Source organism: Sinocyclocheilus rhinocerous, unplaced genomic scaffold, assembly GCF_001515625.1.
Source record: "Sinocyclocheilus rhinocerous isolate Xijiao unplaced genomic scaffold, SAMN03320098_v1.1 scaffold1832, whole genome shotgun sequence".
Taxonomy (NCBI): Eukaryota; Metazoa; Chordata; class Actinopteri; order Cypriniformes; family Cyprinidae; genus Sinocyclocheilus; species Sinocyclocheilus rhinocerous.
The window spans coordinates 297,870-315,251 of record NW_015654298.1 but is presented as its reverse complement, the minus strand read 5'-3'; the positions used below and the strand labels follow the sequence as shown (position 1 = coordinate 315,251).

Genomic DNA, 17,382 nt, shown 5'->3' with positions numbered 1-17,382 from the left:
TATGCAGTAGGAGCGTAATTTGATTTGCATTCGGCTTTGGGTTCTTGTGCCTTAATGAAAGCAAATGCAGAAGCGCAGCGGCAGACGATGAGTCTAGACCTGCCCTGCAAATATAGGTCAAATAAATGTGATTTAGGCCACACCTGCTCCTCAAACGTCCCGCCCACAGGAACAGCTCAAACACAGCTGATGGAATGAACAGCCAATAGACTGCAGTTTACATCACAGCCTACAGAGGCAGGTGTTATCAGGGGGAGGGAAGGTCTCAGTCTCAATTTTATTAGACAAAAATCTGCAGGACACCCCTGAGTGCAAGGTGATGTCATCAATATTGCTGGTCTGTTTTCCTGGAAGAGAAAAACTGAAGCTGTTTTTCGGACTGCAGGTTAGCTGATGACAGATACAATAAAAAATTAAATAACCACTTGTTTTACACAATATTCAAATGAAAAAATATCTGGAAACAGAAAATGTTAATAAATGAATCGGGCCAAGTGGCCATGGTGGATCAAGATCTTTGGGCCGATTGATATGCCAGGTCGATATATATTGGTTTAATATTAGTGTAAATGTTTGAATGAATGTAGCTTCCTATATATATATATATGTGTGTGTGTATATATGATATATATATATATATGTGTGTGTGTGTGTGTGTGTGTGTGTGTATATATGTGTGTGCGTATGTATGTGTATATATATATATATATCACACACACACACACACACATTATATATATATGTATATATATATGCATATACACACACATACACACATCAACTTTTTATGCAAAATACAATTAAATGGTGGAGAATTTTAATTTTTCTGCAAAAATTACATAAATGCTTATTTAAATAATATTTAAATTCAATAAAAAAATTTATCGTTAATGCTAACTGGCCAAAATTGCATCATTCTTGTAGTGGTCAAGTATATTTGATGGCCGGTATCAATACAATATCTACAGTATATAATGCTGATATTTTATAAATATTTAATTCGAAACTGGGAAATAGAAGAAAATTAATAAAAAATTTATAAACGAATAAATAAACATTTTAAAATTGCTAGAAAAAAAATGCAAAAACAATCACCTAAAATTTCCAATAATATAAAAAAAATAAATAAAAAAAAATAAAGAAAATGTTATGATTAGAATGATTATTAAATGCTGGGTTTATTATGTTGGCAAGGCTGTGAAACTGATACAATTGGGACATACCAAAACTGTTAAATCAACCAACAACAAAGCCTCAGAATAGCTCATTATCTGCAAATAGATGATATATCGGTCGACCACCAGTTGAAATTACAAATGCAATTTTGTACTGATATACACAGTCTATCCTGCAAATTTTTATATATCTCTCTCTGTCACTTATGCCGACCCACTGTTCCCCCCTAGAGAGCAGCGAGCCAGGCGCTCAGTGACAGATGGCACAGCCTCCTCTACCCCCCTTCATACACACACCGGCCTATCGCCTGCTCCCCTGTACTGCGGCAGATCACTGACATTCTGTCTCATTAGAGCCCTGCTAATTACCACAGCCTCTTCCAGGAGTGAGCGAGAGACATACAGACAGAGAGAGAGAGATAGAGACGCAGGTCACTCTAAGGGAATGGCTCTGGGTTCTAAAGGGCTTGTCATCTGACAACAGGGGCCGTGATTGTATTCACCATCAGAGGGTGTCAGCACAACTCCCATAATGCCCTTCTTCTCTCTATTCTCCCAGCCCCAGCAGAGCTCTGTGAATGCCACTTCAGCACTGTCATGTCTGTATTAGTGGTGTTTGCTCAGTCATACGTTACTTTCACTATTGCTCATATTCAAAATTAGGGACTTTAACAAACCTCTAAATCTACTCAACATGAAATCAAAACTGATCCTATTTACGTAATATTACGTGTTCCTGGTCTTATTGTGAATGATTCATCAGTGCATCATGTTATTCTAAATTATTTTTTTAATATTTGTGTATATATACATATATACATACACACACATATATAAACTTACATTCCAAAACTATAAATGTTTTCCATTTCATCATTTATTTTTTAACTTCTCCCTCCATATCCCTGGCTCTATTCTGAAATGCCCACAATTAAATATATGATTAATTTTTTTATAATAATTATATCTAATTATTTGAATATATTTTGGGAATTAATAAAGAGCAATTAAATCAACATTTTAATTGGTATATACTACCATTCAAACGTCTGGAGTCAGTAAGATTTTTTTTATATAATTAGTTTTATTCAGCAATGACACAAATTGATAAAAAGTGACAGTAGTGACGAAGTGACAGTACAGCCACTTATAATGTTATATATATATATATATATATATATATACATACATACATACATACATGCACACAAACACACGTATATGAAACATGTATATAAACATATACACATGTTTCTTGATCTGCAAATCAGCATATTAGAATGATTTCTGAAGGATCATGTGACACTGAAGACTGGATTAATGATGCTGAAAATTCAGCTTTACATCACAGGAATAAATTACATTCTAGAAAACATTTTAATAGAAAACATCTTTTGAATTGTAATAATCTTTCACAATATTACTGTTTTTACTGTATTTTGGGCAAATAAATGCAGCCTTCTTTCAAAAACAAACAAACAAAAATATTGTACCTTATCTTAACTCATCAAAAATGCATTCGAAAAAATTGGTTGCGAACAGCACTTCATGTTGACCTTAAACGTAGGTTCATGAATTGTTCCATATGAATGATATTTCAAATAAAAACTACAATTGGACAGGCGAAAATATCCTGCAGTGAAGGAGGGAAGGAAAGAAATTCACCACTAGAACCTCAACAGCTTTCGTTTCACCTACAAAACATCACAATTTTCGCAAACGCTGCAATAGACATCAACGAGAGCGTACAAATAAACAATTTATAGGTTTCTTTTTCAGTTTACAAGCTGCAAAAATAGTGTTAAATAAACTGTTTATATGTTTCTTTTTCAGTTTACAAGCTGCAGAAACGGTGGTTTTTCTGTGGTGCAGGAGGAGAAATTAATTGAAATGCTACTCGGAATATGAAAGTGCCACCAAATAGATAAAGCCTGGCACTCACGTCCTGTATGGATGTGTGCCCAGAGAGGGGGACGGCATGGCTCCGATCCAGTACCCATCCCCCAATAAACAGCACACACACACACCCCTTTACACCACAGCCGTACACGCGGCCACATGAGTAAGCAGGTACACACGCTCACACACACATGCGATGGCTCTCTTTAACCCCCTCAAACTACTGTTTACGGCTTTGAAAGCCCAGGGGATGAGCGCTGCGCCTCCCCCTCAACACCTCCCATCTCCATGGCTCTCATCGAGGGCAGAGCTGGGCCGAGTCTGGAGCCCCGTGGCTGCGGAAGCCAAACCCGTGGCCTGTGCCAGATCTCTAGCGTGTGCTGCGGCCAGTGCTGCTGCAGTCTACCTCCGCTACGGACGAGGATTCCTGCACTGATGGACGCGCCAATTAATCTGACACGCCACGGAAGATAACCATACGGCAAAACACCTCCCACCACACGCCATCCAGGACCCTGAGGTCCTTCAGCCAGGCAGGGGGTGAGAGGGACAGACACAAACACACACAGTTTGTGGCTACACTTTACAATAAGGGTTCATTTGCTAACATTTGTTAACTATATTTAAACTAATTATGAAAAATAATTTGAAAGCATTTATTAATCTTAAAATCAAAAGTCGTATCTGTTAATATTATTTAATTGATCTAAGCTAACATGAGGGCCCTATAAAATCTAAAGGCTGGCTTTATTTTTTTTTCCCCCAAAGTCAGTTTCTTTTTCTTTGTTTCCCCTCTCTTCTTTTTATTTTGTTGACTTTTAAAATGTAAATCGAATGCAATAATGATCAATCAAATGAAATTATGAAAAGTGTTTTATTTTTCCCAAAATCAGTTTTCGGTTTCAATTTCTCTGAATTCTGTGTTTTATGATTTAACACAAATTTATTATTAAAACTGTGGTAATCATACGAGTGCATAAAATGTTAACTATTTAATTGATATTTTTAAAATGTAATCAAATGAAATTATGAAATTTGTTTTTTCCCCCAAATTCTGTTTTCAGTTTTCATTTTTTTCTGAATTCTGTATTATGATTTAATACAAATTTATAACCAAAAGAGTGGTGATCATTTGAATGCATAAAACTTTAACAATTTAATTGGTCTTTTAAAATATAAGTCAAATGAAGTTATAATCAATCGATAAAAAAATTATGAAATCTGTTTAATCCCCCCCCCAATTCTGTTTTTCCATTTGAATTTTTCTGAATTTTGTGTTTTATGGTTTCATACAAATGCATTCATGAAAAACAGTGGCAATCATACAAATACATACAACTTTAACAATTTAATTGATCTTTTAAAATGCAATCAAATGAAATTATGATTAAAATATGGACAAAAAATTGGGATATTGTTTTAATAACTGTATTGAAATACATTCTACTGTACAATATATTTCCGTCATAATTTCTTCAAATTAAGCCAAACTTTAGCATTTTAGCAGGTTGTAGTGAAGGCTTTTGAGTTTTAGTTAATGCATTAACACTAACTAGTGGGAACTTATTGTGAATTGTTACCAAGTTTGACATCCTACTTGGTTCAGAAATCATAAATTGGACTTCAGTCAGAATGCATTTCATAATTGTATTTCATTTATTTATTTATTTTGCTATTTTACATTCTAAAAAGATAACAGTTCTAAGAATATAATTTGTATGTAGCTTTGGCCTGTAATAAACTATATAATAATAATAATAATAATAATATTAATAATAAAAATAATGTATTATTATTATTATTACTACTACACAAAAATCATTTATTTATTATTTCATACACTATCATTCTAAAGTTTGGGGTCAGTGCAACTTTTTAAAATAAATTAATACTTTTATTCAGATCTAAGCTAACATGAGGGCCCTATAAAATCTAAAGGCTGGCTTTATTTTTTTTTCCCCCAAAGTCAGTTTCTTTTTCTTTGTTTCCCCTCTCTTCTTTTTATTTTGTTGACTTTTAAAATGTAAATCGAATGCAATAATGATCAATCAAATGAAATTATGAAAAGTGTTTTATTTTTCCCAAAATCAGTTTTCGGTTTCAATTTCTCTGAATTCTGTGTTTTATGATTTAACACAAATTTATTATTAAAACTGTGGTAATCATACGAGTGCATAAAATGTTAACTATTTAATTGATATTTTTAAAATGTAATCAAATGAAATTATGAAATTTGTTTTTTCCCCCAAATTCTGTTTTCAGTTTTCATTTTTTTCTGAATTCTGTATTATGATTTAATACAAATTTATAACCAAAAGAGTGGTGATCATTTGAATGCATAAAACTTTAACAATTTAATTGGTCTTTTAAAATATAAGTCAAATGAAGTTATAATCAATCGATAAAAAAATTATGAAATCTGTTTAATCCCCCCCCCAATTCTGTTTTTCCATTTGAATTTTTCTGAATTTTGTGTTTTATGGTTTCATACAAATGCATTCATGAAAAACAGTGGCAATCATACAAATACATACAACTTTAACAATTTAATTGATCTTTTAAAATGCAATCAAATGAAATTATGATTAAAATATGGACAAAAAATTGGGATATTGTTTTAATAACTGTATTGAAATACATTCTACTGTACAATATATTTCCGTCATAATTTCTTCAAATTAAGCCAAACTTTAGCATTTTAGCAGGTTGTAGTGAAGGCTTTTGAGTTTTAGTTAATGCATTAACACTAACTAGTGGGAACTTATTGTGAATTGTTACCAAGTTTGACATCCTACTTGGTTCAGAAATCATAAATTGGACTTCAGTCAGAATGCATTTCATAATTGTATTTCATTTATTTATTTATTTTGCTATTTTACATTCTAAAAAGATAACAGTTCTAAGAATATAATTTGTATGTAGCTTTGGCCTGTAATAAACTATATAATAATAATAATAATAATAATATTAATAATAAAAATAATGTATTATTATTATTATTACTACTACACAAAAATCATTTATTTATTATTTCATACACTATCATTCTAAAGTTTGGGGTCAGTGCAACTTTTTAAAATAAATTAATACTTTTATTCAGCAAGGACGCATTAAATTGATCAAAAGCGACAGTAAAGACATTTATAATGCTACAAAAGTTTTCTATTTCAAATAAATGCTGTTCTTTTGAACTTTCTATTCATCAAAGAATTATGAAAGAAAAACGTATCACCGTTTCCACAAAAATATTAAGCAGCACAACTGTTTTCATCATTGATAATAAGAAATGTAGCTTTGGCCTGTCGCCTCAAATGACAAAATGAGAATTTTCAGGCAAGACTGATCACTATTCTTCATTAAAAGCACTCAAAATGCCATCAAACTGACCGATCACAATGAAAACGTACTGTAATTATGGCTGATACCAATTGACTTCCCTCTATGATTCTTCAATCGTCACACCTCAATTGGAAAAGAGCTTCCCCACCGCTAATTACGACATGGTAGCGCCCGTTTTGTAAATACGATTGCTCTGCATCTGCACCAGCACCGCCAGGCACTCGGCACCGGCCGGACATTCAGCTGGCGGGCCCCGTGGGCCCCACAGAGGGGGCTGGGAACGGGAAGGAGGGGGTACCAGCTGCCCGGGGAGCGCACATTACGAGATGGAGCCGGAGATAAGTGCTCTCCCAGGCCCCTTTTTCAGCTGCGTAATTAGCACAGTTCTTATCTGCTGCTCAATTCACATTCACACCAGTCATGAATGGAGCACACAGGCTCAGGCAGAGAGGGGGCTCTTTTCTCTCAAACCATCATTTTAGACGAGAATCTTACGTGAATAAATGCCCCGGTTTGTCTTTTCTCTCCTCCACCCTTCTTGGCTTTGAACTCCCTTCGACAAAAACAGTGGTTTGTGCATCAAACTGTAATTTGGTGAAACAAAAGTATCTGGCACCGTAATCAGTGCAATCAGCAAAAACCTGCTGATATTTCTAGATAATTTAGGGCTTTCATTCACGTTTCCCCCCCCATCAGATGTAATTGTGAAAATCTTTAAGTGTGCACATAGATATGTGAAACCTTTAATAATGGGGCTCGCCTTGCGTTTCTTTAATTAGTTTTAATAGGCTAAAACAGACGGTAATGTTTCTCACAGAGGCCTGTATTCAGCAGAAGGCTGTTCGCTTTGTAAGATAACAGTGTGATCGTTGCACAGCTGAATTATATAAACACATTTGTTTTATGTTGCAACACTGTCTGCTGTCCGCAAGCCCACAATAAAGCAGCGCAAGTCATTACGGCGCTGCGCTACCTGCGAGGTTTAACAAAGCACTCCTTTTACGCTTTTATCTCGCTATCTGAGCTTTCTGTAGGCTGTACACAAAAATGTTTGACAATGTTTTGTCAACCGGACGAGCAGTTCAAGCATGATAGGCTGCTGAAAGTCGAAGTCGGAGCGGGCCGTACCTGGCTCTTCGAGGCGGCGACCTTGGCGAACATGGCCTGGGACACTTTGGCCCTCTTCATCTCCTGCTGGATCTCGTCGTAGATGGAGGAGTTGATGTTTAACACGCAGTTCTCCGATTTCCCGTTCCACTCCGAGGTCAGAGGGTTGGGCTTCACCTGAGCAGAGGACAAATCATGCAACAAGTAAAAAGAAAAAAGAAAAAAGTTAGGTAGATGGATAGACTTTTACATTTTTAATAAACTTTCAAACAAGAAGGTTAACAATAATAATAATAATATAAACTATATAAAATAATATATATACACACACACACATATACATATATATATATATATATATATACACATACATATACATACACACACACACACACACACACACATACATACATTATTTCATACACAATTGTTCAAAAGCTTAGGGTCAGTAAGATTTGGATTTATTTATGAAAGAATAGTTTTTTTTTTTCAGCAAGGATGCATTAAAATGATCAAAAGTCTAAATAAAGACATTTATTTAGTTAAAAAAGCTAATACTATAATATTATATAATACATGTTTAATAATAAATTATAATTATAACAAATGATTTTTGAGCAGCAAATAAGCATATTAGAATGATTTCTGAAGGATCATGTGACACTGAAGACTGGAGTAATGATGCTGAAAATTCAGCTTTGCATCACAGAAATAAATTAAATCTGAAAATATATTAAAATATAAAACAGTAATTTTTCATATTTATTTTTATCAAATAAAATGCAGCCTTGGTGAGCAGAAGAAACTTCTTTCAAAAACTTTTGAACTACATATATATGAAATAATAATAAAACAACAAAAATTTTTTATAATAATTATTATTTTTAATATCTAAAAATATGTTACATAATTATTATTATTATTATTATTATTATTATTATACATTACCATTTATTTAATTATTTAATTATTATTTTAGCAAATCTTTTTAATAATATATGTGTACATAGGTTTATAATCAAGGACAAAATCTTGCATCACTTTTTGCATAAACGGTGTACCATATGTGCACTCACAGGAGAGATGCCCACTGGAATTCTGGGATTCCAGTCTTCTGGTCTCACACTGTTGCACTCCTCTCTTCTGGGCTGTGAACACACACACACAAATGTTTAAAACAATAGGTTAAAATAACACTTAATCGGACTGATCAGAATACTCTAGTAACACATGATCAGATTTCAATCACACAGCAGTGATTTCTGCAGCAAAACGACTTGCAAACATGGCTATAACTTTTTTTTTAACATGAAGGGTCTCCAAACTGCCACAGCAGAACCGTTGAAGAGGCTGTCAGCGCAGCGGCACCTACAGCAGTCATTTACATGTGAAGCATCAGTGTCTAGGCCGAGTTATTTTGTGACCATATCTGATTATAAAGGGATGAGCATGCACTAACTTGCACACACTGTCTGGCGATCCATTAACGTATGTGGGAAACATACCTTCACATCCGTTTTTATGACCGCCATAAAAGCCTTGCAGCACTGCAAGACGTGCCACCCTGCTGATTTACAGCAGAAAATATCCTGCGAACATCTCACTCATATCTGTCAGCATCAAGCTGCCATACATCAAAAGACTTCCCTCTACCTGGACCTGCTTTATCAAACATTTTATGCAAAAGAGCCAATGATGGATAAAATGTTATCTGACTGATGGCATGTTCAAAAACAGACAGCAAAGTTAATCTAAACATGCATATAAAAGGCATCAAGTTCAAAAAGTATTTTTAATAATAATATATTTAGATAAAAATATTTAAATAATATATCATATTGAAATAAAATATTAAATATTTTATCTAATATATAATTTATTAAATGCTGAAAAGTACCAATAAAATAACATTAATTATATTAAATTTAAATAAATTAAAATAAAATGTATAATGTTAAAATAAATAAAATACTGAAAAGTACTAACAAAATAATAACATTAATTATATCATAATAAACTAAATAAAAATACAATTTAGAATGTTTAAATAACCCAATATTTGTGCGTGCTAAACATTTTTATGCTTACTAGATGCTTATGCTTTTTGCTGCCTATGTAGAACGTTCCAAATCTGAGGCTCCATTTCAGTTAGGATGCTGCCTATGCACCAAGGAAGCACTAGGTTTTGGAACACAGCCATTATGTGTGTCAAGCAGTGCATCGATATGCTCTTTGATTCAAAATGTCACCAATTTGAACAAATATCATCAGATAATGGAGACTTTTGCCCAGCGTTGTACGAGACTGACGAATTAGGCGCAGTTGCTGAATAATCAGGTTACAGAACCATCTGATAATGGAATCTGAACAGGAAAGCAGCATCTGGTTTGCACACACACACACTAGGACATGATGCACGCAAGCGCACACACAAATGCGTGCACACTTGAGTGAACACTGATGACATTTCGGTCTTTACACATTCTGTGTGTGAGGGAGTTTTTCTCCTGTATAAAAGAGCCTCCTCAGTCCATCACACACAGGAAGGCTTTGTGTCCGATCCACTAAGACACACTCAACTGCGTTTGAAGGAGACTCTGCATACCTTTCTGGCCCTGCTTGAAGAGTTCGGAGATCTAGAATGGCTGAGAGTGAAAGAAACACTTCCTGATATCTTTCCTGCATTCAACATTTCCACCAAAGTACAGATGTATGATGTACTGACACTTTTGCATTGGTAATCGCCAATAACAGTACAGAATTTTAAAAATAGAGGTGGTGCATTTAATATTTGAATAAAAGCGTCTGCTAAATGCATAAAATTTACAATGCCTAAATGTAATGTTTCCAGCTGTTAACACCACTATTAATAAATCAAACACAGGACAAATCAAACTTGTATTACAAGTTTTCTGAAATGTTACGTTTAAATATGCAAAAGAGGCATTATATAATTAGATATGCATTCATTTGCATACAACTCCAGAACAGAAATCTGTACACTGGATAAAGCCAGTTTTAATTCGTTGACATTACAGGTGATAATACAAAAGGGATTTTGGATATTTCAGTTTATCACTTCATAAATCAGAAAATATTGCCAACAGCCAGGAAAAAAAGCATTTTCACCATAGGCATAAAATGTTATGCGTGTACATTTTATGCCTAGAAACATAAATATGAATACAATTGTAAAGTTTGTTAGATGTAAGTGCTACTGAAGTGGAAATGTCTGGCTCAGTTTGAGAAAACAGCCACGTATTGTAATTAAAATGTATAGTCGCAAATAGATTAAATGTATAAACATTTAAAACATATATTTTTGATGTTTTCTTTTCACTAGGCAAAAAGTCATCACATTACAAAAGCAAAATAGACTAAAATCTCAAAATTGACAAGTGCCTGAAAAAAAAAGAAAAGGTTTTGCCAGTATAGTGTCTTGCTTTAAGGCATTGGGAAATGCTTCGTTTAGTCTGTATTATTGCATCTGTACTTAACTGCATGTCAGTCAAGATTTGTAAATACAGAGTTCTAGTTGTGGGGTTGCAATGGTGTGCTTGTGGTTGTGTTAGTATAAACTATCATGTGTGAGCTCCTGACCAACACATTACTATAATACACTGTCATTTAAAGCCGCAGTGCATCATTTCTGGACACACCAAACAGAACTGCAAAAATAATGACCTTTACCAAACAGGTTTTCCCCATCTTCTATTGCTAGTACAATCTTACACTCTGTTCATGCGAGTAAAGCTGCTGTGGAATTTTTTTTATGTATGTTAAAATAGTCATTTTTCCAGCAGTTGGCGGGGGTCCTCAGGAATTTACGCATTACATTCCAGTCTGCGCAAAGCAAATACTCTGACGATGACTGATGAAAAACACCTTAGCTAATCACTCATTATGTGAGTGAGTGAGAGCATGCTAAATATTTGTTCTGAAACTGAGTCTGAGTGTTCAATTCCACCTGCATTTACATAAGTGAGAATACAGAATCTATTTAAATTCAACATGACCCCATTTACTATATTAATGCATGTCTGTGGTCTTACTGTGAATGAATGATCAGTGCATGTTATTCCAAAAAAAAAAAGAAAAAAAAAGGATTTATTCAAAATATTAACAAAATTGCAAAATATAAAGAAGACAGAGAACCTATTTAAGTCTGTTAGATTTATGCATAAAACATTTGCCAACAGAGTAAGGAAAATTAACCTAATTCCAGATATATTCACTGTGTCTTTGATAAGTAAAATGTATCCAAATAAATTAATCTTGTTTCAGATTTTGAATTAAGATTATATTTTCTGTTTTGAGTTAAAGGCAGGGTATGTGATTTTTCAAAAACACTTTAGAAATTTTGGTGATTTCAAATATCAACATTGGCTACCAGAAATCACTTACTCTGCCTTTAATGTTGTAGTAATTTTATGTTAGTGATACTAATATTTATAGTGATACTAATAGTAACACTAATATTTTTATTAGGGTTTATAAAAATATAACTAAGACAGAGAATTTATTTAAATCTGTTAGACTTAAGCATAAAATATAAACATTTGCCAACAGAGTAAGAAAAACTAATCTAACTCAAGATACATTGTTTTTTGTTTTTATAAAATATAAATAAACAAGACACATAACCTATTTAAATCTGTTAGATTTATGCATAAAACAAGAAAAAAAAAAACTTTTGCCAAAAAAGCAAGAAAAATGAACCTAATTCAAGATATATTCTTTCGGTCTTTGATAAATAAAATGTATCCAAATAAATTGATCTCGTTTTAAGGATGCATAGATATTTTAACTGGAAAACAATACAAAAATACAATAAATAAACTATTTTTGCCATGCACCAAAGGTTACAACCCTACAGCACACCTTTTACTCTACAAAGGAGAACTGATCTTTTAGTGCCCATTGGAGTGCGATTTGTGTTACCTGTACAGGGCGTGTGGGAGGGGTGCTGATGAGGGGCGCAGGGCCCATAGCAGAGGCCACAGTCAAGCTGCGCTCCCTCTCGTCCTGGTAGATGCGGTCGCGCTCCGCTTCCGGTAACTGCAGGAAGTTCTGCATCGCTCGCAGGTTGACCAGGAGTGACTGAGACGCTGTCTTGGGGTCTTCCTCTTTTCTAAGAATCTCAGACAGAAGACCCTGGGAGAGACACAGAAATAAACGCATCGTCCTCTTAGCAAAGAGCAACAATTAAAACTTTCTCTCCACTCCATACGCGACAAAGCAATTGACCCGTCGATAAGCCCCGCCCACCTTAGTTACAGCTGTCCCATAGGAATAAATTGGATATTTCTGTTAAAAGTGCTTTTCATTAAAGTAATCTAATGCAGCGCTAAAAATTTAATGTATATTATGACATTACAAAGTCTTTCTTTACAAATAAGTTAAATTATACAGTAATGCGATTAAAACTACAAAGACATCAGAATCAGAAATGCTTCTTAAAGTCACTGAAAAAAGGAAAATCCGATTACAAGTGGACAGAATTGTTCCTAATGTTTCTACAACACATTCATCATGTTTTATAATCATTTTTGTTTACTACTATCCAAATACACAGGATGTTAAAGGGGTCATATGATGCGATTTCAATTTTTCCTTTCTCTTTGGAGTGTTACAAGCTGTTGGTGCATAAAGAAGATCTGTAAAGTTGCAAAGACTAAAGTCTCAAATCCAAAGATATATTCTTTATAAAAGTTAAGAGTCAACCACGCCTACCTAAAACGGCTCGTTCTAACACGCCCCCACATATCTACCTCACTATATGGGAATATTTGCATAACGCCGCCCAAATGTTCACGCAAAGAAAGAAGGTGTAACTTTTATTCTCGCTGTAGTATTGTTGCCGCCATGTCCTGAAGACGTTGTGTGCTTCATTGTGAAAGCGACACTACTTTGTTTGGTCTTCCAAAAGAGGACGATATCCGCTTCGTTATGCCTAGAGCTGATCTGTGCTGGTCGCTGAGGGAATACATCAACTTAGTGCTGTGGATCGCCTGCACATTTTATGGAGGACTGTTTACTGATCCTGGGAGAGTTGACTACAATGCCGGCAGTTCTGACTCAGTCTGTAAGTACGTTTTCATTTAAAGGATTTGCCACTGATGATTCAAACGCGAGTTTTTTGGGCAGTGTAGAGTAGATCTTGTTGTTTGTCATTTCTCCAATCACAAATTCAGACATGGTTTTATGTTTACGCGGCGCAACGTAACGCGTAAAAAGACAGTATAAGTCATTATAATCCTTAATTATGTCCCCACTGGATGCAACAAATGCCTCGTTTGTAATGGGTTTTAATGTTTTTGTCTCGTTGCTCCGGCTGGGACACGGCATCAACTATGGTGAGTGGCGTAACATTTCGGTCTCACGCTTGAGGTATTCGGCCAATCACAACGCACTGGATAGCTGACCAATCACAGCACACCTCGCTTTTTCAGACCGATGAGCTTTGTAAAAATCGACACGTTTCAGAAAGGCGGGGCATAGAGGAGAAACAATAATGTACAGTATGTGGAAAATAATGTGTTTTTTTTTACTTTAAACCGCATAAACACATTTCATTACACCAAATACACAAAATAATGTTCTTTTTAGCAGCATCATATGACCCCTTTAATACAATTTAAATGATTTTATTAGAGAAATTAATACTCAGCAAGGATGCATTAAATTGATCAAAACGTGACGATAAAGACATTTATAATATTACAAAAAATTACAAAAAATAAAATAAAATTCAAAACATGTTACAACAATGCATCACTGTTTCAACATCAATAATAAGAAATGTTTGAACAGCATATTAGAATGACATCTGAAGGATCATGTGACACTGAAGATGATGCTGAAAATTCAGCTTTGAACACAGGAATAAATTACATTTTAAAATATATTCAAATATTTCTAAATGTTAGTGTATCTTTGATCAAATAAATCCAGCCTTTGTGAGCATAAAAAAAAATGTCTTACTGAACCCAAACGTTTTTTTTTTTTTTTACTTTAACAGAAATGTATGTTAGAAAAGAGCAAAAGATAGCCTGAAAATCTGGTAGAAGCCAAAGGCTGCTAAGCTAGGATTGGTCAGTAACACTTTCGATCAAATACTATCAAACACCATCAAGGTTAATGTATAATAAAATGCATAATAAAACCTAAAATTGGGCCACCAAACCCACAAACATTTTGACTATGAGACGCCACAACAAGCAGCCATGATTCACATGTGGGGAAGGATGTACAATAAATATTTAAGGGCTCTGTGGAAACAAAAAAAAAATGCATGTTGCAAATTCTTCCCAGCGCAACTAAAAGGCCAATTTGTGCAAACACGCCTGTCATGACGCGGCTTCCGATTCCTATAGATTCCTATCCTATCGCTCTAACACAACATCAAAGTCACTTCCTGCCAAATGGGGGTTTTATGCAGAACGTCACGAGACATTATCTTCCCGCTGTCTCCAGCAACAGTCGCTCATGTGTGCTGCGGTGACAGTCCGCGGCCGAGCCAGCACCCACCCCCTGCCGCTGGCACACGGCCAGGTACGTCTCTCTTTGTCTCACCTGATGATGGCAGACAGTTGTCAAGGCGGGACTGTACTAATAACAACTAGTGAAACATCCCCACAATGCTGAGTTTTGTCTGACAACTTTCCCAGCATTTGTTAGGGTGTTTGGGTGCTTTCATGAATTGATACAGGGACAAAGTATTGTGATATTTTACTTCACAATATGGTACAGATCTTATCACCATCAAGACTAAGTTTTCACCAGAGTAATTTTAGTATCACTGATATAATATTATAATTAGTGAAAATTTTGATGTAGATTTTTTTTGTATATTTTCTGTTTTCACTTTAAATTTTAATAAAATTGAGAGATTTTGTTGTGTTTTTGGCAATTTTTTAATTAGTTTCTCTTTTTTCTAATACGTCTGTATAGCATTTATTACACTTTAGTTTTTAGCTTTAGTCTTGGTTATTTTAGTATTTTAACTTAAAGGGGTCATGAACTGAGAAATCAAAATTCCCATGATATATAAGAGGTCATTGTACTATAGAAACATCCTGTAAGTTTCAGAACTCAAAACTTTCTCGTTAGACTAAAAACAGCTTATATTGAAGCCAGTCTGCCAAAACGACAGGTTGTGTAATGTGCCACTTTATGAAGTAATAGTGTGGCTAAGCCCTGCCTCCGCAAGAGAAGATCAACGCCTGCTTCTACATCACTGCCTGTTTAGCCCCGCCCACCGATTCTACACCACTGCCCGTTTAGCCCCGCCCACCGATTCTACATCACTGCCTGTTTAGCCCCGCCCACTGATTCATGCATACAGTGTAAATAACGAGAGAGGCAAACGCAGGTCTACACAGAAATCAAACGATAAAGATGCTCAGAAGACAACAACCGCTGTACAGTGCCAAGTTGTGGAAGAACAGAGTCTTTGCATCGCCTTCCTTCTGATCCCAACATTAGGAAAGAGAATCACAATATGGCAAGGGGCGTAACATTTCCGTCACACGCTTGAGGTATTCGGCCAATCAGGTATTTGCTTTTCAGACCGATGAGCTTTGTAAAAATCGACGCGTTTCAGAAAGGCGGGATATATATAATTTTCTAAATATTTTACAGTGAATTCTCAAATACTTTCAAAAGCAAATTTTGCCTGTTGTTGAGGGAAAACCGTAAATCTACACACCTCATTCAATAAGCTGCACAATTTGAGGAATCCTTCATGCACAATAACACAGCACAAGCAGTGAGGAATGAGTTTTTGGTTGGAAAATTTAATAATTTGAATGAACAATAACAATAGTGATGTCTGCCTTAGCCCACACCGCTAATAAGTGTCCTGTCACAGCTCAGGGCTGACAACAGATTGCGTGCAGTGACGAAAAACAAGCTCAAAGCCATGGGCGTGCGAACCAAAAGACGTGAGTCAGTGATCAGTTACTCCTGCCAGGAAGCTGATGATTTGTAAAGTTTTTGATTGAATGATGAGATGCAATATCTGTGAGAAAAATGCTTGCCTGCTTTTAGTCCTGATAACCCTGCATTTACTGGACGATTGGGCACTTTGTGTTGATCCCAAAACAAAAGCAGATAAACCATCTACTTGGCAACTAGCTGAAATAAAATAAATTTGTATACATATTTATAGCTTTTTTTTTTCAAGTAATGAACTTTTTTTAGGGTTTTAGTTTTAGGTAACAGTATTAACCCTGATTTGTGCAATAATATTTTGAGGAAAATGTACAGTGACACTCAATTAATTTGACAAATCCAAACGGAAAATAATTGTGCAAAAGGCTGAAGCGCAATGCAGATAAAAAAAATAAATAAAAATAATTCTATTTTGAAGTAAATTGATTAAAAGTAACAGTAAAGACGTGTACATTGTAACAAAAAAAATCAAATAAAATGCTGCTTTGAACTTTCTATTCATTAAAGAATGTTTAAATAGAAAACAGATATTTTAAATTGAAAAGCTTTCACAACATGAATGTTTTTACTGTATTTTTGCACAAATAAATGCCGTCTTGGCGAGTATCAGAGAATTCTGTAAAAAAAAAATCTGACCCTAATTGTATGACAATTTTTAATAACTAAAAGATAACAACAAGAAAAGCATCATAATATTAACCTATCATAAATTAGATATTGATAAATTATCCCTGATGATTTCCACTCTTAGTAGTTGACTCATATATTGATCAGACAATAATCTGTGGTCATTTTGCCTAGTATCAGTAAAAATAAAAATAAAAAAACATATATATATATATATATATATTGAAAGTCATTTGGGTGGGTTTCAGATTTTTGGTTTCTTGTTAAATCTAAAATTATT

General features: G+C 34.5%; 1 protein-coding gene across 1 annotated transcript in view; it reads right to left on the bottom strand.

The window, feature by feature from the left end:
• The window catches only part of LOC107716986 (DNA-binding protein SATB1-like), an 85,810-nt gene that overhangs the window by 41,865 nt on the left and 26,563 nt on the right, over positions 1–17,382 (bottom strand). The window contains exons 10-12 of the mRNA XM_016523626.1: positions 12,462–12,674; positions 8,597–8,668; positions 7,542–7,697 (exon numbers count right to left, since the gene is read on the bottom strand). Coding sequence (XP_016379112.1) covers positions 7,542–7,697; positions 8,597–8,668; positions 12,462–12,674 — 441 coding nt within the window. The remainder of the gene's footprint in view (positions 1–7,541; positions 7,698–8,596; positions 8,669–12,461; positions 12,675–17,382) is intronic.